The sequence below is a fragment of the Typopeltis vanoorti genome, chromosome 20 (assembly GCF_054136105.1).
Source record: "Typopeltis vanoorti isolate ZY-2024b chromosome 20, IOZ_Tvanoo_1.0, whole genome shotgun sequence".
Classification (NCBI taxonomy): Eukaryota; Metazoa; Arthropoda; class Arachnida; order Uropygi; family Thelyphonidae; genus Typopeltis; species Typopeltis vanoorti.
This window is the reverse complement of record NC_143568.1, coordinates 45,116,197-45,144,072: the sequence shown is the minus strand read 5'-3', so window position 1 is coordinate 45,144,072 and position 27,876 is coordinate 45,116,197. Positions and strand designations below refer to the sequence as shown.

The following is a 27,876-nucleotide window of genomic DNA, read 5'->3' as shown; positions in this document are numbered from 1 at the left end:
ACAGTGGGTTTATGTGGGGCCCAAGTTTAAGGATTTTTCTTCAAAGGTCTCCATAAAAAAGTTGGCAAATGGTGGAGAACCCATGGCTGTCCCCCTCTATTTGTTTGTAGAATTTTCCTTGCCAAACGAAACAGCCTGAATTCATGGTGAACTGAAATAAGGCTGAGATACTGGGAAGAAATTTGGCTTGGATGAGGTCTAAGGTATCTTTGAGTGTGACATTGGTGAATAAGGAGGAGACATCAAAACTGATCATTATGTTAGTGTGTTGGTGTGAGAGGTTTTCTACACGTATACTGGCTTTAAAAGTGGGCTGAATTTTTTTGTGTGTGAAGGTGTGTTGCCAGTATATTTGTGTGTGCACTTTGGCTAAATTGTATGCGGGAAAATAAATGGCACATTCTGTTTATGGATATTTGGTAGTCCATATATTCGGGGGATTCTGGAGTTAAAAGGTTTTGGTCCTTAAGAAAGTTACTTCTTGGCCTGTGAAAGTAAAACCTGATTTGGAAACTGGTGGGATCATATTCTACAGGGAGGTAGGTAGACCGATCTAACAGTAAAGAGATAAACTTACCTGTGTAGTCAGTTTGGTTTAGAAATACACTGGCATTTCCACTTTAGTAATTATTATTATACTGTTTTTTTTTTTTTTTTTTTAATCTCCTGCAGAGCTTTGAATTCCTCTTTGGATAGGTTGCTTTTTGGTGGTTTAGCTTGAGTAAGAACACCAGTTATATCCAGTCTGATATTGTTGGCAATATGGTTGGGAAGGTTGCAGATACCACGTTCTACCTGTATCATTTCTTCAGAAGAGATTTTTTCAGTGCTATGGCAAAGTTTTGGCCTAGTGAGGCAATTGCTTCAGAATAAGGGATGACAAGTTTATTATTGTGTTGAGCGGTAGTTAAAAGTTTGCAAGCTGCATTCTTTTTTAAACTTTCAAATCTTTTGATGTGCCAATATCGTATTTTTTGGAATTCTTTTTCTGCTGAAGCATTCAAGACGTTGGAAAGGATCATCCAAAGGTTGTCGTTGAGCATGGCAGCAAGCTCTTCTTCTAGCACACGAATAACCTCATTGGTGTTGGCGAAGAGAATGCAGGTGGCAGCAATCTGTTCCCGTAATAGAGCGAAGCTAGTGCATCTATATATGAGGAGAGCTTTAGGTGATCTGAATTGATGTTAATTTTACACAGTTAGGGATCCCATTATTATCCTGGAAGCGTTTTAGAAAAGCTAATCGATTTAGTTGTCTAGAGATTTTCAGTTTTAACTTGCTGTATTGACGGGCCTTGCATGCGATGGAATCTCTGTGGCTTATTGTAATTCTTGTAGATAAACTTGTACATTGGAATACATAACTGTCAGATTTTAGGGAAAGAACAATGAAAAACTTTAATTAATACTTCTCATATTTCGGTAATGTTACATTACCATCTTCAGGGATCATAAAATAATGATATGTGCACTCAGGCACTAACACTAAGCAAATATGGATGAAAAAAAAAACTCCACCCCTTCATAACAGATTACTCTAAATTTATCATCTTTCCTTATATCTCAGGTGCTTCTGAAAAACTAACAAAAATCCTAAAAAAATATGACCTGACAACTTGCTACAAAACCATATAAAAAAATTGGCATCTCTTATCCGCTCCACCAAAGACCAGCCACTTCCCCTAGACCTACCTAGAGTATACCAGGTCCCTTGCAGTTAAAAGCTGTCCTATTATGACAAAACAGGCAGGACAGCTAATATCAAGACATCTGAACATAAGGACTATATCTGGTTCCACCAATACAGCCACTCAGGACTTGCTGACCATGCTTTGGACACCCACCACAAAATACACTGGAAGAAAGCCACTTTACTACACTGCAGCAAGTATAAACATGAGAGATTATTCCTGGAATCAGCCTTAGCTCGAAAAAACTCCCCAAACCTCAACAAATTTGGATGTATGAGACTGCCCCAAATATGGGAAGCTTGCATTCTATGAACATCAATCCAACAGTCAAGACAACCCAATTTAGCCCACTAGGGGGCACTTTTAGGACTAACTTCAGTTGTCTTCTTCAGCCATATTTGTTTAGTGTTAGTGCCTGCATGCACATATTATTTTGTGAACCCTGTAACATTACCGAAATATAGGAAGTATAATCCATTCATTCATTCATCTTCAAGGCCCACCTTTCCTAATTGGGTTCTGGGGGCAGCACCTGCAAGAACTTCCAATGGTCACGATCCTCTGCCACCAAGCTCAGGTGTTCTGGTGGGACTCCCAAACGTATCCACCCAAGGTTTTGGATATAATCTATCCAGTGAGTCCTTGGCCTTCCACCTGGCTTGGCAAAGAGGGCTTGTTGGGGGGGGGGGGGCCTCTCTTGCGGCATTCTGACCAGGTACCCATGTTGAGAGATCAACACAGAGAAGCAGCGGTTGAGTATTGAGGGTTTCCCAAATTGCAGAGCTTCTGACTCTGCAGAGTCTTGTCAGCCCCGCAACCCCTCGAAGGACCCTTATTTCAGCCGCTTGGATTCGTGTCTGCATTCTTTCAGTCATTACCCAACTCTCATGACTATAGGTGAGGATGGGGACATAGACTGTATTAAAGATAGCCAGCTTTGCCTTCTGGCTTAACTCCCGCTTCAATACTACCGAACGGCCAAGCTCCCGCAATATTGCGCTTGCTGAGCCAATCTGAGTATCTAGCTCTACGTCCCACTTTCCATCACTCGTGAATATGGACCCAAGGTGTTTAAACTTCTCCACCTGCCTCAGTGGGACTCCACTCACATGTAGAGTGCACTGGGATGATCGTCTTCTTGAGACCACAAATGTTTCAGTTTAGGAACACTGATCTTCATTCTGGCTTCTGCACAAACAGCTATAAACCTATCCAGGGTCTGCTGGAGGTCATCTGTGGAAGAGCTAAGCAGAACTAGGTCATGTGCAAAAAGCAGATGTTCAATGCTACATCTTCCAATTCTGACATACTCACTGCCTCGGCTGTGCCTATCAATCCAGTCCATAAATATTATGAAAAGGAGGGGCGACAGAACACGCCCTTGGTGGAGGCCAATGGAGACTGTGAAAGGTTCAGACTTTGTGCTGTTTACCCTGACACAAAACTCTGGGCATTCATATAGGGACATGATGGCAGCTAATAGTTGGCCATCCACTCCATACTCCTGTACTTGTCAAAGCTTATCCCAAGGGACCCGGTCATATGCCTTCTCCAAGTCCACAAAATGTGTAGACATTCTTGGCATATTCCCAAGATTTCTCAAAGACTGGCCTTAAAGTGAAGATTTGGTCAGTTGTGCTTCTAGCAGGACGAAATCCACATTGTTCTTCCTGTAACTTTGACTCAACTATGCTCCTGCACCTTCTTTCCAAGTACCTAGCATATACTTTCCCAGGCAGGCTGAGCAGAGAGATGCCATGACAGTTGCTGCAATCTCTCTGGTCTCCCTTCTTGAAGACCGGTATTATTATGTCTGTCTGCCATTGCTTTGGTGCTTGCCCAGATATCCAAGCAGCCTGACACACTCAAGTCAGCCAAAGAACACCGTCTCGATTTAAGGCATTTCAGGCCAAATTTCATCATCACCAGCAGCCTTGCCCAATTTTATCGATTTTATTGCTAAATGGACCTCTTCTGCTGTGAGACTAGTCATCACCCCGATCTGCACCTCTTGGATATCCACAACTGCGGGACCACCTGGGTTAAGAAGGCTCTCAAAGTATTCCCTCCATCTGTGGAGGATATCCTTCTCGGTTGTTAACAGTGCACCATCAGAGGCCTTAATTGCCCTTGCTGTCCATGATTTCCTCACTCAAAGGTGGCAGATGGTCTGCCAGAATACTTTGTTTGCATTTGCATAGGATGAATCTAATCTTTCTCCAAAGAATTCCCAAGCCTTGTGCTTTGCTGCCTCAGCAGCAGCTTTCAGCTTACCGGAAACGCATCTCAGGTGACCTGACCCTAAGCCATGTTAGGTAGGCCTCCTTTTTTGCCCAGACAGCTTTTTGGACCTCTTGATTCCACCAAGGTGTCCTTTTCTCACTGCCGGTCACCACAGCGAGCTTCTTTCTGCCATAGCATGAGAGTGCAGAGGCGGTGACAGCTGTTCTGAACAGCTCCCAACTCCTCTTCAACATCTGCAGTATGCTTGGGCATCTCTTTGAACCTGGAGGAAATGCCATCTGCAAAATTCTTCCTCACAGCCTCATTTTCCAGTGCCTCCCATTTCATGCGGTATAACTGCTTAGGCCTACCAGCAGTGATGGTAGCATTTGGTTTCTGAAGCCATGGAGTGCAGACAACAAGGTAGTATTAATTAAAGTTTTTAATTAATATTCTGTATACATTGTCTTTCCCAAAAATCTGACAGTTATGTATTACCAATGTATAAGCTTATCTACAAGAATTACTGTTAAAATAAATTATAAGTAACATTTTATATATATATGTCAATAAGTTATAAATAACAATGTGGACAGATTGAGAGAGTGTAGATTGCAAAGCCTCATGAATAAGAGGAAGGGGGGGAGACATGATTGAGACATGAGATAATTGGGGTTGATATCAGATTGACATTGAAGAGATTTTTTATAGATTGGGAAAGGGGGGATAGAACAAGAGGACATCACTGGAAACTATATAAGGAGGGTGTGAGTAGAGGAATGAGGAGAAGGTTCTTTGCATGGGGAGTGGTTGGTGAGTGGAATGCATTGCCTGAGTGTGTTGTGAATGTAGGCACATTGAATCAGTTTAAAGCACAGTTGAATGAGCATTGTTTGCAATAGTGTGTACCTCGCATGATGAGTCACCAATTCCATGGAGGTCAGATGTTAATAATAATAACATACAACACCTAAGCTTGTCTATTAGATTAGGTGAAACTGGGATTTGTCTGTATTAGTTCAAAATCTTTGTTTAAAGTACACACACTCACAATATGACATTGTTTCTTCTTTCAAAACAGAAGTTTATTTTGGATAGAGAATAAGTTTACATTTTCAAATTTTATGTTCTTTATGTATTTCAGTGGCACAACAAATTGCCTTTGAATTCTACTTTTGGCATGCGTATCAATTCATTATCACAGTCCTAATCAATAGCTAGTGTAGTTTCCAACTGGCCAGCCACTGAAGGTTAATGGACTATACTGGCCATTTATATTTCTAATTTTGTAGAAAACACCTGAAATATGCTGAAAAAAATACCACAATAACACATTTCTTAACCTCAAAAAAAAAAATAAAGAAAGATAAAGTTATATAGCAGAAATGGATTAATGAGATGAAATCTTCTGCAAATAGAATGTTGCATTCTATTTGCAGATGATATCAATGGATCTTGTATCTTAAGGAGGTAAAGTTCTTATAAATTGTTTGGATAGTATCTGCATCATCATCATACAGTCAACTCTCAATCTAGCAAACATCATTATATCAAAGTTATTTACTATAACAAGCTACTGAAAATTCCTGACCAAAGTCCCACTGGTACACCGCTAAAGGAGTTAGCTCCTATAACAAACTATTCCCGATAGTTCCTATGAGTTTGCTATAGCATGAGTCAATTGTATAGTCAATATCTGCATCCATGTTAATGATTCACTGGATTTGAAAAATAATATACAGATAATTACAACAGTCATAAATTCTAAAAACACTTCATATTTAAAACTTTCACTATTAAAATATACCATACCATCATCCATTGGAGCAATAAAACAGTCATCTTCAGCACCTGATGGGGCTACAACTTTGCCATCTAGATTGCCTCTAGCTCCATTCATGTGAATTGGAAATGCAACTGGTTTGTTTACTTGTAAACCTACTTCAGGAACAATTCCAAGTTCAATCTTTGATGTATCTCCCATCTGTGGTAGAATATATACATTATATGGGCTATCAGGGATGTGCTGGTCATTGAATTTAATGCCTACACGGTAATCTCCTAAAAAGTGCATAAAAATAAAATTAATAAAAAATAATCTTCCACAAGTACAATAACTGTTTTTATATATTTCTACTTTTATAAATATAAGCCAAAGTAATATTAAAGTAAATATTAATGAGTTCATATTTTGACCTCATATGCATTTCAGATTTATTAAAACATTTGTGTGTGTACTGCAAAAAATACTTCGCAAACAATATTACTACTTCTAGCATTTAAAACATTATATCATCTCTTGGAATAAGTAAAAACATCTTATTCACCAGATTGGAAGCATTTTTTTTTCAGCTTTTTGGATGATCAAAGTACTAGAAATATTCTGGTAATCAAATAAGATCTGATAAATACTAGTCATGACAAATAGATTAATATGGAGGAAAATTGTCAATAGGAAGTTAGTAACCATCTAAGTTTGTCATGTAGTACTATCACAATATCCTGTCAACCCTGAGAGTACATGTCAGGAATTTGATGACATTTGATCAGAGATGTGCTGGTCATTGAATTTAATACCACTGAACAGAATTAATTCATTGTTTTAACTTTACAGCTTCACAGAGATTTGGAAATTTATTGTCATTCCTTTCACTACACAGTCCTGGTGAATTACACCTGTTCTCTCCAAAAAGTCAATTAGCATGCATTTTCTAGCAACAAGTTGAGTTTGAACTTTTTTGACTCTCAGTGATATAGGGTAAAAATATTCCAATAGACTGAATTTTCATTTTGGGATCACAATGATGTGCACCTAACTTTCATTCTCAGTCATTTTCTGAAGAAAAGCATTGTCTTCCCTTTGTTGCTGATTTCATCAATGTTTCCAAACTTTTAGGCCACTCTTACTCCACAACAAATTACTTTCAGAATGTCCCATTATATATATATATATATATATATATATATATATATATATATATATATATATATATATATATCATTGAAGCACGCTGGTAGTCTAATGTTTCATCCATACAAGAGGCACAGATGAAAAGAAAAAAAATGCGCTCTTGATTCAAAACTAGCTTCAGTAGGCAAATGAGTCTTGTTCCCTGCTGAGAAAAATGTAATCATGTAAGTAATTATACAATACAGTGGAATCACACATAACAGAGAATTTTCTTTCATATAAAAATCTTACAACCAAGTTGTTTTCCCCCTCTCTCCTTCTGACAAAACTATTACAAACAGATCTTTGTTCTCCCAAGTTCTTCAACTCCTAACAAAATAATTATCAGCATGTCTTTTGCCTGGATCTTAACATTTCTTTACAGTTGGATGAAATGCCCAAAACAAGCTGTGGATTCACAACCTTTTATTGAAGTCCTGAAGTAGTTTGAAAGAGTTCTATGCTTAGTCTCAAGAGGACTCCTGGATTATCCAATTTAACCTTTGCAGAGTATATGGTATAAGTACAGTAACTCCTTATATCACACAGCAAAATAACAATAACTCATTATAATAAAGCATTTTGTGGTTCCTACAAGTTTGCTATAGTGAGAGTCAATGTAAATGCTAGGTGTGTAGCTGGTGTTTTTTTTTTTTAGTTACCATATACAATGGTATGGCATACTGGCACCTTTATTAACAAATAACTATACATAAATAACGGAAAAACTCACGTAGAAATATTATTTAATAGTATAATTTTCGCCTGTGTGTCACAGGCATCTTCAGTACAATTAAGCACAAAATTAAACACTAACTGACAATTCCAAAAAGCGCCACATAAGTAGCTGGTGTAAGATAACTAAAAAGGTCAATAACTTTCCTAAAAAAAAAAAATTAAAAAAAAAAAAAAAAAAAAAAATTAATACAATAAAAAGTTAGGAAAGATTAGCTGATTTGTAAAGTACTATCTCCCATAAAGGGGATAGACGTAAGCCGTCGGATCTGTTTAAGTTAGGAGAATGAAGTAGAGTTTCACATGCTTCTTTATAAAGGCGTTCCATGAGAAACTGACTTTTGTGAAGAACTCGTCTTTCTCAATGAACTCTGTGTCTAGTGAAGATGGCATGTTCTGCAAGTCCAGACTTTTCAGGTTTAACGTATTCAATATAAGACTGGTGTTCTTCTAGCCGAATGGAGGCAGATCTTCCCGTTTGTCCGAAATAACATAATCCACAAGAGCACGGAATCTGGTAGACACCTGGATGATTAAGATGTGGAAGCTTGTCCTTTGGAGAAGCAAGAAAGGTGGAGATTTTTCTAAACGGTCGAAAGGCAACAAAAATATTCAGTGGTTTTAAAACTTTTGCTATACGTTCACTGATGCCTTGTATATAAGGGATAGTAATGCGCGTTATTTCCTCTGTGTTTGAAGAGGGAGACATATTAAATCTACTCAAAGTTCTTTTAATGAAGCAATTCTTATAGCCATTAGATAGAAAGGAAGAAGTTATATATCGTATTTCTTTCTGTAAAAGATCGTCTGTAGAACAAAAGGAGTGGGCCCGGTGAACCAGTGTTTTAATAGTTCCTGCCTTTTGACTGGGATGGTGATGAGATATCCGCATGGATATAATGGCCTGTATGAGTCTTCTTTCTATAAACTGAGAAATGTAGGTTACCATCTGGTTGGCGAACAATTAGAAGATCTAAAAAGGCTAACTGCTTATTTGATTCTACTTCTAGGGTAAACTTGATCCTAGGATGAAATGCATTTAACTTATTGAGAAATTGTTGAAGTTCATCAGAAGAGCCATTCCATACAGCAAAAATGTCATCGACATATCTGAACCAATGAGTAGGTCTGGGAGAAATATTGTCAAAGATACGTTGTTCAAAATGTTCCATAAAGAAATTGGAGATAGCAGGAGAGAGAGGATTACCCATTGCTGTTCCTTCAATTTGTTGATACAACTTATTTTTAAAAGAAAAATAACCAGAATTTATTACAAAATCAAATAAGTTTACAATGTCTGAAGGAAATTCCTGTTGTAGTAATTCAATACTTTCCGAAAGAGGCACATTTGTAAATAATGAAACAACATCTAAACTGATCACGATATCAGAAACGTCCAAATGAAGATCTGAAATTTTATTTTTGAAATCCAAAGTATTTTTTATATAAGTATCAGTTCTTCTAGCTGAAGAGGAGAGTAAATTAGATAAAAATTTTGAGATTTTGTAAGTGGGGCAACCTATACAATCTACGACTGGTCTTAACGGAATGCCTGGTTTATGAACTTTTGGAAGACCATACAATCTAGGTGGACGACCGAAGAAGGTTTTAAGTTTTTTCTTTTGATCTTCATTCCATGTAGATACATTATCTATAAGAGAATTAAGTCTCTTCAATTGACTCCGGGTAGGATCCGATGTAAGAGGCCTATAAGTTGAATAGTCGCAAAGTAAAAGAGACATTTTTCTCTCATATTCCTTCCTATCTTGAATCACTACAGCCTTCCCCTTATCAGCTTTCGTAATTATTAAATTATTGTTATTCTTCAGTGATTTCAATGCTTTAAATTCAGAGTAAGAAAGATTAGGACGAGGAGGCTTGGCATGAAAAAGAATTTGTGCACATTCAAAACGTAATCTGTTGGCTGTTTTTTGGGATAAGGATCGAATACCCCTGTCTATGTTATGAAAAAAATCCATAATAGGCACCTTATTCGGCATAACAGCGTAACAGCCCACTCCTTTTGTTCTACAGACGATCTTTTACAGAAAGAAATACGATATATAACTTCTTCCTTTCAATCTAATGGCTATAAGAATTGCTTCATTAAAAGAACTTTGAGTAGATTTAATATGTCTCCCTCTTCAAACACAGAGGAAATAACGCGCATTACTATCCCTTATATACAAGGCATCAGTGAACGTATAGCAAAAATTTTAAAACCACTGAATATTTTTGTTGCCTTTCGACCGTTTAGAAAAATCTCCACCTTTCTCGCTTCTCCAAAGGACAAGCTTCCACATCTTAATCATCCAGGTGTCTACCAGATTCCGTGCTCTTGTGGATTATGTTATTTCGGACAAACGGGAAGATCTGCCTCCATTCGGCTAGAAGAACACCAATCTTATATTGAATACTTTAAACCTGAAAAGTCTGGACTTGCAGAACATGCCATCTTCACTAGACACAGAGTTCATTGGAGAAAGACAAGAGTTCTTCACAAAAGTCAGTTTCATGGAACGCCTTTATAAATAAACATGTGAAACTCTACTTCATTCTCCTAACTTAAACAGATCCGACGGCTTACGTCTATCCCCTTTATGGGAGATAGTACTTTACAAATCAGCTAATCTTTCCTAACTTTTTATTGTATTAATTTTTTTTTTTTTTTTTTTTTTTTTTTAAAGGAAAGTTATTGACCTTTTTAGTTATCTTACACCAGCTACTTAGGTGGCGCTTTTTGGAATTGTCAGTTAGTGTTTAATTTTGTGCTTAATTGTACTGAAGATGCCTGTGACACACAGGCGAAAATTATACTATTAAATAATATTTCTACGTGAGTTTTTCCGTTATTTATGTATAGTTATGTCTACTCACGGTTTACCTCTTTTAAAACTTATTAACAAATAAATGTGACATACTGATGAATTATTTAGAAATTAATAATATTCAGTAATATTTTTACACATTTACCTAGTATTCAAATAAACTTAGTTATTTAATGAAATTCGCATTATTTATTATTTAATTTATTATTTAATGAAATTCGTTGTTCTCGCCAGGGAACCAGGGCGAACAGCGAAAAGTCAGCTACTGGAACAAATCTGAAAACAAACCCCAACTCAACATCACCAGAGTTAAAGATCGGTACTATCAACGTAAGAAGCCTGAATGGCAAAGAAATGGAGCTAGCTGAGGAATTAGATAAGTACCAGATCGACATAATAGGGGTGACTGAAACAAAAAAGACCAAAACTGGTGAGATCTTTCTGAGCAATAAATACAAAATGTTATATTCAGGCAATGACAATCAAGGAAAAGAAGGAGTAGCCATAGTATTCAACACAAAATACGAGGCTAATCTTCTTGAATGGCAGTCAGTCTCAAGTAGAGTAATGTGGGCAAATATGAGAATGGGGAACTGGACAATGAGACTTATTTGTGCCTATGGTCCCACAGAAGGTTCTACTAAAGTAGAAGTGGAGGAATTTTTTGATGCTTTAGAAAAAGCAACTGACACAATGAAAAAGGAAAAGTTGGTCCTTGTTGGGGATATAAATAGTAGAGTAGGAAATGATTGTGAGACATACAAAAATATTTTGGGAAAATTTGGAGAAAAGAGCAAAGCTAATAATAATGGCAAATATCTGTTGGATTTCTGCTCAGGACATGGACTGGTTATTACTAACACCATGTTCCAACATAAAAATGTGCACAAATTCACATGGAGGAAGAGGCTAGGAATAAGAAAAGTCTCATTGACTATGTTATTGTTGATAGTGATGTTTTCTCCCTGGTGCAGGACACCAGAATGTACATATATTTTGAAATTGGAAGTGATCACTATTTAGTCTTGAGCAGGATAAAATTGAATTTCATATTGAAAAGAATAACATGTAAGAAAGTTTTAAAGCGAATAAAAGTTGAGCAGCTCTCAGATGTGAACTGTAGACTAAAATACAGAAATATTATTGAAAAGAAAATGAAAGAGTTTGAGAACAGGAATCAAACCTTGGAGATTCAGTGGCAAACTCTGAAGGAAACATTGATTGATTCTGCCAGAGAGGCATGTGGTGAGGTTGTGTGCAAGGATAAAAAAAATCAGAACTCCCTGGTGGACACAGAAAGTTAAAGAGGCAGTGAAGGAAAAGAAGAAAGCATATCAAAAGTTCCTGGCAAATAAGTCAGCTTTTACTCTTACAGAATACAGAGACAAATGTAAGAAAGCTAAACAGTGTGTAAAACTAGCTAAACAAAAGTCATGGGACGACTTTGGCAAGAATATAGAAAATAAATATCAAGAAGGTGGCAAAATATTCTGGAGGTTGTTGAAGAAGCTTAGAAATGGAGGAAAGAGTGCTATAAAAGGAGTTAGAGATGATAAAGGTAACATGAAAACGGGAGAAAAAAATATCCTTGAAGTATGGAGTGATTACTTTGAAAAACTGCTAAATGAAACAAGCAGTGAGGACAGCACAGTAGTAAAAAAACACTCACCAGGCTTGCAGTCAGGAATACATACATATCCATACTTGAAGTAGAAAAAGCCATCAGAAGCTTGAAATGTGGAAAGGAAGCAGGAGTAGATGATATTCGACCAGAAATGCTGAAGTATGGTAGTATAAAAGTCTTACAGTGGCTGCACTGCATAGTTCAGAAAGCCTGTACAGAGGGATGAATTCCCGATGATTGGAGTAGAGCTCTCATAGTACCCATATATAAAAAGGGAAATAAAACTGAATGTGAGAATTACAGAGGTATTTCCCTACTGAGTGTTCCTGGCAAGATCTATGCAAGTATACTTGAGAAACGGTTGAGAAGAATTGTGGAAGAAAAGCTTGGTGAAGAACAAGCTGGATTCAGGCCAAATAGAGGCTGTCAGGATCAGATCTTCACTTTACGACAAATAGTCGAGAAAGCATGGGAATATAACAAAGATCTGTATTTAAGTTTTGTCGATTTGGAAAAGGCATATGACAAGGTGCCAAGAGAGAAGCTATTCAATACGCTGCAGTTATATGGTGTCAATGGGGCATTATATCAAGCAATACTTAGTCTTTATTTGAGTTGTGAGTCAGCAGTTAGAATTGAAGGAAGTACAGGAAGATGGTTTAATGTTAAATCTGGTGTGAGACAAGGATGTACATTATCCCCTCTGTTATTCATTATCTATATGGATCACATTATGAAGGAATGTGGTATTAAACCTGATATCAAAATTGGAGATGTTAATGTCAGCTCTTTGCTTTATGCGGATGATGTTATACTTCTAAATAAATCCGCTACAAGTCTGCAAGATTCTCTGACTAAATTGAATAGCTGTTGTAATAGATATGGTATGAAGGTAAGCAATAAAAAGACAAAGACAATGAAAATAGGCAGAATCATTGAAAATGTCAACTGTGTTGTGAATGGAGAACCTGTGGAACAAGTAAAACATTTCAGCTACTTAGGCACAATTTTTACTGAAGATGGTAAACTAAATATAGAAATAGACAACAGAATCAGCAAAGCTGGTATCGTGGGAAGTCAATTGAATAAATTCATATGGAATAAGAAAGAAATTAGTCGGAACACTAAATTAGCTGTATACAAGACTGTGTTCAAACCAATTTTAACTTATGGATCTAAGAGCTGGGTCAGAAGTAAAACACTTGACCAAAGACTAGAGACCGCAGATATGAGAGTCCTGAGAAAAATTAGAGGCGTGAACAGATGGCATCAATGGCAATATCATATTAAAAATGAGGATATTAGGATAGAACTTGACATTGTCAGCATCCAGGAATGCGTTAGCAGAGCTAATCTCAGATGGTATGGTCACTTAAATAGAATGGGAGAGGAAAGATTAGCAAAACAAGTGTTCTCTGCTAGGTTGGCAGGAAAACGACCCAGAGGAAGACCAAGATATAGGTGGATTGATACGGTACAAAGTGCCTTAGACGATAGAAATATAAGATCTGATAATGTTGGAGTCTTGACAAGTAACAGACTGATTTGGAGGAAAATTGTAGATAGGAAGTTAGTAATGATGTAATTTTTTCATGTAGTACTGTCATATCCTGTACACCCCTTGAGGGTACATGGCAGGAATTTGATGATGATGATGATGATGATGAAATTCGCATTTTTCACTATACCTGTTGTTAAGTATTTGCTATTAAAACTTAACTTATTATAGAATTTTCAATTACCTTTATGTTTATATATCAACACATTCACACCAGGCTTTATCTCGCACCAGTTACATCTCATGCAGAACTATATTTAATGCTACAATAAAATTTGCTTTGTTTTCTTTGTGACTACATATTATGGTGTCTGTTGGGGAAAGGACATTTTTCACTATATAGTCATTTTCATTTCAGTTGTCTCTAATTACACTAAATGCAGTATACACTCACTGTGCCTGTATACTACATAAAAAGAACTTTATTTTGCTTGCATCTGTGCAGTAACTGCAAGAGTGTGTGTGTGGGGGGGGGGGAGGTCACTATATAGGATAATTTTCATTCCAGTACTAAGAATATATACACAAATGCACAAATAAGAAGCATTCATTCAACAATTTCTCATGTCCTGCCTTGTATACATCATGAAACGATTTGTCCCCATCCCTCTTGCTCTGTTAAATAAACCATCTATTCATCTGAGAATACAAAAATTGTCTTCAACTGTAAAGTAAAAAATGTAGAATTGCTAGTTTCTTTTCCCCTTCCACAGAGGTAAGAAATTAAAAATTTGTTTTTTTTTTAAACAAAAACATTGCATGTGTGTATATCTGCACAGATTATGGTATATATATGTTATAGTTTCCTTTCCAGCAGTACATTGATGGAACTGACAGAAAAAAATATATAATCAACCTTGTTAACAAACTTTAGCTGAATATCTTTTGAATAAGAATCATAAACATACAACTGTAAAATTTTAAAAAGTATTTCCATGTCACTCCAGTGGTAGGCTACAAGTTAACAACTTGTTAGTGGATGTATATTACCACAAATGAAAGTCCATCCGAATTTTATATATTAAAAAGAGTAATAAGTTAGTAGTTACCTGAATTTTTGGAGGTGAGCTATTCAATACCAAATGCTACATTTGGTATTGAATTTGAAAATATCATCAAATATACTACTAGACTGGAAACAATATGAACAAGATTGAAACAAATAAATAAAAATGATAAAGGCCAAGCTATTAGCATGTAGTCCACCACTAGATACATAAGAGTACCTCCATCCCAATTAAATAACTTTTAATTTTCACATTGGATATTATTGGCAGCATAGACAAATCACAATGAATGGTGAAAACAGATGTTCAAAAGTAATACTACTAATAATAACAATAATAATAATAAAAAAACGCCACCTCAATCTGATTATGCCTAATTATCAAGTTTGTTTCATGGGAATTTTAAAAAGACTCTAGAGGATATCAGGCTGCACACTGATCAGGTTCTTAGAGATATCAGTTTAATAGTTTAATGGACAGTACTGCAATTCATCACTCCATAAGACCTTTTCTTCAGTCTTCTGGTACCCAATACCTATGTTCACCATACCATAGGTGCTAATTTTTGTTGGACATGAATGGTATACCTTCCAAACAGCCTCAATATATCAGGGCATTCACTTTCTGAAGTTCTAAAACCATCAGGTATTTTATGCCAATGAAATATGAAAATAATTCTTGCGGTTCCATTAGATTTACTAGCAAAAGCACAGACACACTGCTTCCACTGCATCCCAAAGAAGTATAATCTGAGTGAAATATTGTGAATGGAGGCAGTCCATAGGCTGCATTATTCAGTCCTTGCTCTACTGTACTGGGAAAGGTCTAATAGGGGAGCTAGAGGGGGTAAAAATAAATCAGATGATTATTCCACTGCCACACATTACTGTGACCAATCAGGATGAGTTCATAGCTTTATATAGCTCCGGCACCATACTCTTGCCCATGAAATAAAGGGAATGAGACGCATCACTCCATGATACTTTTCTAAAGTCTTCTATATCCAAAGCTAATGTTCCTTCAGAATGCCTAACTGCTTGTTTTTTGCTGGACAAGTATGGTACATGAACAGTGAATGTCTAGTGTTATACTTCGAGACTGTGTGATGCATATGTTCAGATACACCCCCCCCTCCTCATAGCCAATGGTTGTGTTGTTATTTAACCAACTTTAGTACATCAATTGAATTTTAAGATCCTGCTTGCCTTTTATCTGCCTTTAACATCAACTGGTTCTAGCTGCATATTAAAGATTTATTTTATGTTATTGATTTATCATACTATTCTTGGTATATCTTAAGACACCACTGGATGTGAACAACTCAACTTGCTGAGTGACACGGTGAATGATGAGACTGATTACAGGAACTTTTTTTTCATTTCCAAACTAGTCTTGCTGGCCTGATTAACTCTTATTGTCATTCTTCGTTTTTAAGTCTCAGATTGCAACTTCTGCCCATCATCACACAACCACTTGAATGCATATACTCATATACTCTCTCCCCAGCAATAAGGGATATCACTAAGATACTTGCTACTGCCTATTTATAGGCAGTGCCTGTTAATTGTTATTAGTCATGTTATTGAGATTATTTCTAACATATTTGCCCAGAGTTTCTTGTTTCATACTGTGGATGGACAGAAAGTTCAGAAGAAACCAACACTGGATGAGTTTCAATTTAAATACAAGACGCTGAGTATCCACTGCACATTTTAACAGATTTAGACAAAAGTGAAGGAATTATCAATGTCAATTTTGATGAACTATGGAAATATCTGTGGGAAGTTCAAGCAGCAGCAATAAGATTTACCATGTGAAACAGTGAATGGTGAGAGACAGATCAATTTAGCTTAATTACTCATCTTGGTATTGAATCAAAAATTTTGAGGGGGCACTCACTGGGCCCCACCGCAAACATGATAAGTGCTTAACATTTGGACAGATGTGATTTTTTAGTGTTAAAAGATATTCAGAGGTAAAGTAATACCTGAAGTGAAAGAAATAAAAACCTAATTTCTTGGAATGAGAAAGCAATACATATATGTTTATGCCAAGAAAGACTGACAGCTATTCCAAAAAGAAATATCATCTTGTCCAGAAATTTGGATGGTGTCAAAAAAAGTAAGATTGGAAGAAAAAGGTTATTTTATGAGATAAGACAGGATTAAGCTTTGCATGTACTGAAGTTAAAGCAGTCAGAATCCATCGAGAAATGGTTTCTAGAAGTTCATAATTGGTGCAGTGAAAGGTTTGACAAACTAGAAAAAGTAAGCAGTGTCATTCCATTCCATGCAATGTAATCAGCAAACCTGTGGATTTGATCTGCAGCCAACTAGAAAAGATCACCAAAATATATGTAAAAGAGAGAGAGCAGGCAAACCAATATTAGTTGCAAAGTTGGGGATAGAGATGAATCACATTTACATGTAACTAGAGAGAAAGCCAACCTAGTTGCAGATCTGAATATAGACAAATGCAAACCTTTTCAAGATATTTCAGACTTCAAGTAACAGTGATGGTATCACACACATCAAGAAATGACAATCATCTAACACCTAAACACATTCCCAAACATGCATGCCACAGAATCGAAACCCACAGCATGTTGGTTGGAGAGCAGAGATGCTATCCATTTGACTAACCAGGCCAATTAACAGGCCTTTGTGCCAAACTGCTTCGAAAGCTTCAGCGATATCACAAGAAACCACTTGAATTGGGCCAAACGTTTTCACTGCAGTTGTTCAAAGGTATGTGACATAAGTAAGAATATCCTCTATTGTTCAACAATAGTGGAATCCATAATTTTGACTGGATTAGATGAGAAGTAGAATAGAAGGTAATGTATTTCTTCAATATCTTAGAAAGAAAGGAGTTAAAAGTAACTGGATGATTTAACAGTAAAGATTTATTGGAACAGGCTAACTTCCGAGCTGTAAAATAATTACTAATGTGACACAAAGCAGACTAACTACTGATACAAACTTTCAGAATAACTAGGGTAAATGCTATCATTACCAGGAGACTTCTCCCAACCCACATCAGTTTGACAAGATTCCTCTGAACTCTTTCTAGTGAAAAATCAGAGGCATTGAAGGTTTCAAGTTCAGAATAGGAGGGAAAAAATTTACTGAGATTGAAAATGCAAAAACTATGGGGAAAAATTAAAGAAATAACTTTAGCAAGGAACCAGAGAGCATACCAGACATTTGAGAATGTGTGTTTAAATTATGTAGCCTGAAGGTTTACTGTGAAAGACTTTTTTGTTAATATTATTAAAAAACTCAAGTTTTAAACTAAAAATAAATAAACACTTCTAAATAAATACCTGGCTCTGTAACTACATAAGAAACATAGCAAGAGCCATCTTTACGATCCTTGAAATCAATATCAGCTTTTGATGGTCCCTCCACTGAAATAGCCAGGCTACCAGCACCAGCTTCTCTAGTCCACACATTGAATTCACCTAATTATAAAATATAATTATGCATCAAAATGTTTATTTATTAAACAAACACGAATACCCTTTTATTTTGATAACTAAGTACAGTTCGCATAACAAATTCACTTGCAAAATATTTCATATACATTAAACTGGATTGTTTCATCATTTTAACCTTAAAAAAAATGATCGTTATACAAAGATGTTAAATGATCTTTTAAGATTATCATCATATAAATTTATAAAATGTGACAAAATTTTTTAAAATTCACAAGTCATAGTTTTTATGAAGTACACCATTGATAGAATTAGATGTATTGAATCAAATAATAAAAAAGAATCACAATGGATTTCAGAATAAGAATGAAGCTATACTGTACAAAAATGAATACCAGCAGAGACAAAGGGAATGAGGAAGCTCAATTATACATAATAAATAGATATTTTAATCGTCAGCCTGGTTGGCCAAGTGGAGTGAATTTTTGTCTATCATGTTTTTGACTCGAGAGCAGGATCTGGCCTGTCTTGGCTCCTTCATATTAATAGTATACTCTTCTTCATTCGCAATACAGTAATCTCACTATAGCAAACTCCATCATAACAAACTACTGAAAAATTCCAACACAAGCCCCACTGCACCAGTCTAAAAGAAATTCACAATACCCAACTATTCACTATAACAAGTCCTTCTACAAATTTGCTATAGTGAGAGGCAACCACAGTAGCGTATTAGTGTACTATTACATTAGCAATGTACTATTTAACCTTTTTTTGAAAGTACAAATGCAAATATTTGGAGCTTTAGCAAAGTCAATATAGATGAAGCTATTTGGTTTGAAAGACCTGGGTCTGAATCCCTCTAGGACACAAAGATACAGGATCTTTGTATCCTAGAAGGGATACAAAATTAAATTGATGTTTATAAATAAATTCTGTATCAGGACTTTTCAACTAAAAGTGAGTTAGCCAGGCTCATACAGTGGTGGTAGGTTCTCCCCCCCCCCCCTAAAAACTAAGGTTTTTTCAGCCTGCACAAACTGAAAAGTCCCAACATAAGCATACAATGCAGACAGGATTAAGTGACCTGTCATAAGCAGTACGGTATTTGCTCAAATATTACTTTCATCCCCCCCCCAAAAAAAAATTAGTTAAAAAATCATGGTGAGAGATATATGCGAAGATATTTGGAAACTAAAGATATTCATAGTTACTATGCACAGACAGGAAGAACTGTGGACATCCGCCTCGGTGAACATAAAAAATACATTCGACACCACTGCTATGGAAAGTCAGGTCTAGCAGACAATGTTTTAGATACCCCTACACACAGGATCAATTGGAAAAAAATAAAAGTGCTGCACAGAAGCTTCTGTTGATTCCAGGAACAACCTCCCTGAAATCAACAGAAGGCATACTCCAAATCTCAACAAGTATGGCTGTATAAATTTGCCAAAGATTTGGGAGACAGTCATCTTAAGAGATGACTTCTTTCTCTTTATTATTATTATGTTTCTTTCCCTCAACATAGATGGTGCCTAATTCGGACTTGAGTCTTTGTGTTGTATGTTACAATTGTTCAAACTAGTCCCACTGTTATACCAGATTGTTGTCTCGCAAACTGTGACAAACTGGTTTTGTCACAGAAGATGCTGGATAGAATACCAGCAAAATATCAGCAATAAGTTAATAAAGAGTTATTTTCTTATCAGTCTGTGTTTATAAATCTATACCATTAAAATTAATAAACAACTACAAGATGTCATATTTATATCTAAGCAATCAGGGAAAAGGAGCGACTATAGTATTGAACACTAAGTACAGAGATAACTTCTTGAATGACAAGCAATGCATTGTGTAGTGGAAAAATATCACAAGCAAGGATATGAACAAAGATTTATTTGTACATACAGATCCACAGAAGGTTCTACTAAGAAAGGAGGAATTCTCCCCATCATTAGAGAAGGCAGTTGACAAAGTTGGTTCTTGTTGGAGATCTAAACAGCAGAGTAGGAAATGAATACCAAACATACAAAAAGGTTATAAATTATATAACCTTAATTTCAATCTTTATTGAGGTCTCTTCAGTGGTAGCCAGACCCAGAGGTGATACCAAGGTTGAAGCAATGCAGAAGTCATATTTCCATATGCCAGTTGCCAAAAGGTGTCACACCTTATTATTAAATTACTCTGGATTAGAGAAAGATGTTGGAAGTTTTTTTTTTTTTTTTTTTTTTTTTTTTTTTTTTTTTAACTTAGTTAGACTATAAATTATATATTTAATTAAGGTCGAAACCGGCTTGGGTAGTGACCCTTCCCATAATGCATGGCATTATATACGTCCGCAAGGAGATGTGCTTTGCATTATGGGATATTAAGGAAAGTGATCAGAACTCAGTCCATCTTTGCCATGAGTTGCCCCAGTCCTGAAGATACTTCAGGCACAAACTCTTTTTGCTTACACTTGGATAAAGGATTAATTAAATATATAATTTATAGTCTAACCAAGTGAAAAAAAATTTCCAAAATACAAAAGGTTTTAGGAAAATTTGTAGAAAAAGAGTAAAGATAATAATAACGGTAAGTAGATAAGTACCTGTTGAATTTCTGTTTAAAAATTAGACTAAACGTTACTAATACAATACTCAAACATAAAGATGGGAACAATCTGAAATGGAGAGAAAACACAAGAAATTAAAAAGTTTCACTGACTATGTTATTGTTGATGGCAATACCTTTATGCAGGTTCATGGGACATGAAATAGGACCTGATCACTATTTAGTTTTGAGCAGGATAAAACTGATAATATATCTGAAAGGTGCTTGACTGACTGTTTTTAAACCTTTCTTAAGATAAAGTTTGAAAATAAGAATCAAACCTTGGAGACCTAACCAGCAGACTGTGAAGAAAACATTGATCAACTCAAGAGGAATGGTGATGAAGTTGTCCAGAAGGATTTAAAAAAAAACTCCATGATGGATGCAGGAAGTTAAAGAGGTAGTTATAGAAAAGAAGAAAGTTTGAGGTTCTTGGTATCAGCATGTGTTCTGATGTATGAAAAATGTAAGAAATCAAAGCAAGGTGTACAGTTAAACAAGTTATGGGGATGTCTAGAGAGTTTGGTAAAATATTGAAGATAAATATCATTCTGATATTTACCAACCAAACTGGCTGAGTGGATAGTACACCTGCTCTCCAACCAACAGAATATGGGTTGGAGTACCACCATGGGCATGGGTGTTTGTAAAAGCCTGCTCTGGATGTACTTGTATAGTTCCTTGAGTTTATAAAGAATTTTTTTTTTTTTTTTTTTAACTGCAAAATGTTGAGAGGACATCCTATGAGAGTTGTAAAGGTCACATAGAAAGTTGCCGGTGAAGAATTGACAAGATAGGAATAAGGAGGTTAGTTCCACTGTGTAAGACGCTAATCAGGCCACATTTTGGATCTGGTAACCTGGTTATATGGGCAAAAAAGGAAATATCAGGGAGTGGGCAGAGGCAAGTAACTAAGATTGTCTCAGGACTCTGGAATGTTGGTAAGAGGACAGATTAAAGGGGGATGTGTCTCTCTAGACACATCCCCTTTAATCAATAGTAATTGATAGTGCATGGCATTAGTCAAAGGATGCCTAAAGGAAACTATGCCTGAGTACATCCCCAGAGTTAGAACTGCATGAAAGTTAAATGAATGAATAACTAAAAGCTGCATAAAATTAGGATACTTTGGATCTGATACTGCAAGAAGAATAATGGTGAAATTTTGAAAAGCCATAAACAGCAGGCTAGGAAAGAGAAAGCCATGGGGAGTAAGTAACCAAGGGAATTTTATCACTTTGTAGCAAGTAAACAAAAGAACTACCATGGAAGAATAAACTTAGTGAATGCAAAGTAGAAAAGTATCAAATACACTGAGAAATATCTTTGAAATAAGATAAGCTGAGAAATAAGAAATATCCCTGAACTCCATGGAGATGCACTAATAATAATATGGTGTTTATTTTTGAAAGTTCTCCCAGCTTTGATTTACTTCTGTATTTTTTTTTTTCTGTTAATACTATTTGTTTATTATTTGTTGATAGTTTTAATATTTTCTTCTTATAATACTTCAACCTTTAATTTTTTCCCCTTCCTCTTTTAATCTGTATTACTATTTTGATATACATATATAGTTAAGAAAAGTTTGTACTGGAGTTAAGTCTGTATTTCATCTCAATAAACTAAAGTATTTTTTTTGTATATTACTCCCATACATGAGAGGCCATAAAGCCTATAATAAATAAATGTTACATTTTGGCTACCACAAGTTTAAAAGAACACTCAAGTTTTAAAAATAGAAATCCTCCAGAATGAAGACAAGTGACATCACTTCATAAAAGTACTGAATCAGAAAAGATAAGGTTACAAAATATGAACCAGAAAATTAAAGAAAAGATCCCAACTTTAAGTGCAAAGCAGACAGTAATTTTAAGCTATTGATTTATTCAAATATTTTTATTACACAATCATAATTTCAGTAGGATTTAACTAATATTGGGTTATCAAGTAGATCTAAAAAAGATTGAAGGTTTAAAAATAATATTTAACTTTGCTATATATTTTAAAACCTTTTTTAAAACTGTTATGTTGAAATTTATACACAAAACTGCACAAATCAATAGTCTGAGAACTTCATGTATTTTTTTGCTGTGTTAACAGTAGTGAAAAGTTACCAAAATTAGATTAAAGATGAACCAAAACCAACAGTTTCTGTTAATATATTTCTCTGACAATAATAAACACCCAGGTAACAAAACTTTTCAAAATCCATAGTTAAGAGAAAAGCTTCTCCACTCCAATGTATACAGAATGCAGTAAATAAATTTTATAAGTGCAAAACTACTTTTAATGAAAGACAGAAGAGACCAAATCTTGGAAACATGATGCAATTCTGACATCTTTCATTCAAAGTATCCAAGTTTTATCATTATTTGATAAATAATGATAAAATGTAACAATTTTATTTATCTGGCATTATTTTGATAAATAATGAGTCTCATTATTTAAGAAATTGAATGAGACTCATCCCATCATGAGTCTCTTGACTCTGTGGAGGTTTGTTGATAACAACAATAATAAAAGCATGTATAAAACTAAGATTTCTACTTACATGCTTCACCACTTGAACCTCTCTCTAGACCTGGTCCACCAGCATGAACCCTGTGGGATCCATAGTCACGTAGTGGGCCAACAGTAAACTGAAAGGGAGAACCTGGAATGTGGATGTCCTTATATCGCACACTCACAGTATGGACACCTGCTTCTTTTGGTACAAAACGAACTGAATATAAGCAATCATCCATATCCATAATTTCTGCATCATCAGTAATTCCTGTAGGAGATGTTACTTTTGCAGCCATATCAAAAGCAGAAGTTCCTAGAAATATAATTTTTTTTCAGTATACAAAGCACACCTAATATTACATAATTAAAGATTCAGGAGAGAAGTTCACAAAGTGTCTGTGGGCAAAAAAGAAAAAAAAAATGTTACCTGGAAGTTTAAATGTTAGTTTACATTCTGATCCAACATCTGTCACAGGCATTGCATCCCGCTGTTTCTTGATGTTCTCTCTCTGAATATTAGAACCTTCACCCATTACTTTGACCGCAAATGGACTTCCTGAAATATTTAAAAGATAAATTATATTGACAGCAATAAAGCATGATTCTATTCAAAATATGATGGTTTCCATACTTTAAAGTAGACAGAAAAATCTCAATAACTCAGGGGAAAATAAAAACAAAAAAAACATATGGAAGTCTGGTACATTATGTAAAAAATGATACTGAGTCTAGTTATCATATACAAATGAGTGGAATTGCAAGTCCCAAACAGCACATCTCGAGAGATGCAGTGAAAAAAGGCCAGGACTACAACTGCAGTAGGTGACTGATATCTCAGATTATCTGCTTGCTGAAATAGGAGTGCTATCTTGAATCAGCTATGATCTGACCTCACGTTAGTGTTGGATTCTGAATGAAGAGAAATTTAAATTATTAATACTCTCCTCAGAATCCAACATAATCCACCATGGCAAAGGCTACATTTGTAAATATTATTTAATGTAAATCACTTGTTTATAATTTAATATTCATATAACTACCTTAATTTTGTCTAATATCTAATTATTTAATCAAAGATATATGTATTAATAGTGATAAGACTGTATTAAATATTATTAAGCTATTTTAATTATTACTATGTTAATATTATAAGAACTTGTATTTGATAATTTAACTGCGCATTATTTGAAATGTAAATATTCTCTATTTATTCCTGTTTGTAAAGTTTAACGTTATGTAATAGCTCAATTTTATTATATTTTGTTTTGTTGTCATGGAAACGTATGTAAGTGAGCGAGCACATTTTGGAACACCACGTGAGGTTTATTGAAAAGAGTTTTAGAAAGAAATCACGAGAAAAATTTAGGCGGGAAGAATGGATATAAAAAGCAATGAACGCTGAAATTATTAATAAGGAAACAGAGAGAGAGAGAGAGAGGATTAGCATTAGGTTGGAATCGGGGCATTCGGGAATCACAGTGTGATAATAGCGAGTCGGCAAGTCACTCAAGCAGCTAATAAAGTCTACTAGTTGAGAGGTGGTTAGCTAATAAGTTGTAGAATAACAATTATAGCTACGGAAGACAGCTGAGTGACTATTAAATAGACTAGCAATACTTGAAGTGAGATATAATTTCAGGGTCGACCTGTCAAGGACACACAGAATCTTGAAATAAAGCATCGAGTAACTAGAGAACAGTAGAGGCTGTAAAAATTGAAGTTTACTGTTAACTGTGTTTAGAATTGTAGTGTCTAAAGAATTAATTGAATGCCAGAAGAGTGAACAATTGTGCATATAAAACTTCAAGATAAGGAATTATTGTGTATTGCCTTAATTCATGAGTGATCAGTAGCACTTCATGCAAGAACGTTTGTTTATGTGTATAGAGACCATGAATTAATTCAGTTAATGCTTTGAAGATTTATTTTAATGAGTGCCGATTATTGTTAAAAGTGTTTACGGTTATAAAAAGTGTTTGTGTATAAGTTGATGAAGACAGAAGATTATCGGTAAGATTATTCCAACCTTTAATATTCCTATACAGAGAAGTGCGTGAGTTTCATCCTAGAATTTCCTTATGTTAACAGTAACTATTGTGAAGATTAGCTGAAATGTAAATTTAAAAGTGTTTGCTTGTAAAGAGATATTACTGCGATCTTATTGTATTTGGAACTTAAAGAACTGTGAGAAGACTGTATTAGAGATAACAAGTTTACCATTGTCTGAGTTCGTATGACAGTATTATCAGAAAGGCTGAAGTGTTTATAATAACTTAATTAGTGATTTGATCCTAAGTGTAAAATTTGTGATTTTAAAATTAAATGTTTGTTTATCTAAAGTTGTATTTTGCCTGAATCTCTTTTACTGCACCATTCATAAAATATTCGAACCAAAGCGGGTAAAATAAGTAAGTTAAATATACTCGGCCAGTACATATAATATTAACACCTAAAAGGAGAGATAGTTGCGAGTTGGTTTATCTTCAATTCTTGAACTAATTCAGATATAAAGTGGCGCAGTCTTTAAATATAAATTTTCTTTATATTTGAATTAGAAATCAACTAGCAACCTTCTATTTTGTTTAAGAACATCATAGTAAATAACAAGTCGGATCCAAGGTATAAATTAAGATGAAGTGGGATCCAACATTAGCTATAGGAACATTGATATCTGCTTCCACTGTGTACAGAAAGATTTGCAAGGGTGGTCTGTATACTAGGCATTATGGCGAAAGTTTATTTTTCACTTGGTTAGAGTATAATAAATTTAGTTGAATCCTTTATCCAAGTGTGAGCAAACAAAGTTTGCGCCTGAAAGTATCTTCAGGACTGGGGTAAGGTGATACAACACCAGGACAACTCATTGCAAAGGTGTAGCAAGCTACCAACACTCCTGTCTCAATATCTCCTTTAATGCAAAAACATCTCCTTGCAGATATGTCTAATGTTATGCATTAAGGGAAGGGCCACTAACCAGACTAGTTTCGACCTTTATTGAGGTCTCTTCAGTGGGAGCCAGGCCCAAGCTTGGGCCTGGCTCCCACTGGAGAGAAACAGGAACGCTTTATTATCCCTAATATCTGTGAAAGGAACACTTATGGTGCAGGTAGTATGATGGTTTGGGATGGCATATCATTGGGGGTGGATGCACCAATCTCTGTGTACTTCCTAGCAGAACCATGAATACTGCAACTTATAGAGACAAGGCCTTGGATCCCTATGTTCATCTATATACAAGTGTGATAGTGAAGACATTTATCCTACAAGATGATAATGCTTGTCCTAATTCAGCAAAGCATGTGGACCAAAATCTTCAAGAAAAGAGTATCATGTATATGAACTGGCGAGCCAGATCACCTGATCTTAATCCTGCTGAGCATGTCTGAGATGCACTAGACCCGGCTTGTCCAACCCGTGGCCCGCATGTGGCCCAAGACAACTATGAATGTGGCCCAACAAAAATTTATAAACTTACAAACATAAAAATTTTATGAGATTGTGACTAAAAATACCATTAATAATACTACCAATACAATTTTAACATGCTATTAATTTATAAGCGATAAATTTTTGAATTTACCACGTTCTTTAGCAATGATAGATTCATAAAATCATTCTCAAATAATTGTATTTATTCAAACTTGCCGCCCATGTGAGTAGTTAATTCTCGACATAATAAATTGTACGTTAGCGCTCTTGCTTCCTACTTTTACCATGCAATAGATGTCTCCCTATGTGTGCCATGGGTACGCTGGAATGGCTTTCAATGTGCAATTGTAAACAGTTGAGTTGATACCGAAGAAAGGTGCAGATGTTACGTTTGTTTGTGATGATTTGGCGAGTCATTTTTTTAGTAGTAAAAATTTGGTGATTTGGTGATTATTAAACCTTGCTTTCTAATTTTCAATCTTTTTTTTTTTTTTTTTAAAATTCCAGCATGGCTTCCACAGCATCTCCAAAGAAATCCGAACCAAAAAAAAAAAAAAAAAAAGAAAAATTATAGAAGGAAGATTGTTCAACGAAAAGTGGACAGATGACTACTTTTTTCATCATCATCATCAAATTCCTGCCATGTACCCTCAAGGGGTGTACAGGATATGACAGTACTACATGAAAAAATTATATCATTACTAACTTCCTATCTACAATTTTCCTCCAAATCAGTCTGTTACTTGTCAAGACTCCAACATTATCAGATCTTATATTTCTATCGTCTAAGGCTTTGTACCGTATCAATCCACCTATATCTTGGTCTTCCTCTGGGTCGTTTTCCTGCCAACCTAGCAGAGAACACTTGTTTTGCTAATCTTTCCTCTCCCATTCTATTTAAGTGACCATACCATCTGAGATTAGCTCTGCTAACGCATTCCTGGATGCTGACAATGTCAAGTTCTTTCCTAATATCCTTGTTTTTAATATGATATTGCCATTGATGCCATCTGTTCACGCCTCTAATCTTTCTCAGGACTCTCATATCTCCGGTCTCTAGTCTTTGGTCAAGTGTTTTACTTCTGACCCAGCTCTCAGATCCATAAGTTAAAATTGGTTTGAACACAGTCTTGTATACAGCTAATTTAGTGTTCCGACTAATTTCTTTCTTATTCCATATGAATTTATTCAATTGACTTCCCACGATACCAGCTTTGCTGATTCTGTTGTCTATTTCTATATTTAGTTTACCATCTTCAGTAAAAATTGTGCCTAAGTAGCTGAAATGTTTTA

The 27,876-nt window shown here is 35.4% G+C and overlaps 1 protein-coding gene across 2 annotated transcripts in view; it reads right to left on the bottom strand.

The window, feature by feature from the left end:
• LOC150095403 (filamin-A-like) overlaps positions 1-27,876 on the bottom strand; it is a 640,838-nt gene that overhangs the window by 47,243 nt on the left and 565,719 nt on the right. For both annotated transcript variants that reach the window (XM_090410722.1, XM_090410723.1), the window contains 4 exons: positions 23,582-23,710; positions 23,201-23,467; positions 17,941-18,078; positions 5,726-5,974 (listed from right to left, as the gene is read on the bottom strand). In XM_090410722.1, coding sequence (XP_090266848.1) covers positions 5,726-5,974; positions 17,941-18,078; positions 23,201-23,467; positions 23,582-23,710 — 783 coding nt within the window. The remainder of the gene's footprint in view (positions 1-5,725; positions 5,975-17,940; positions 18,079-23,200; positions 23,468-23,581; positions 23,711-27,876) is intronic.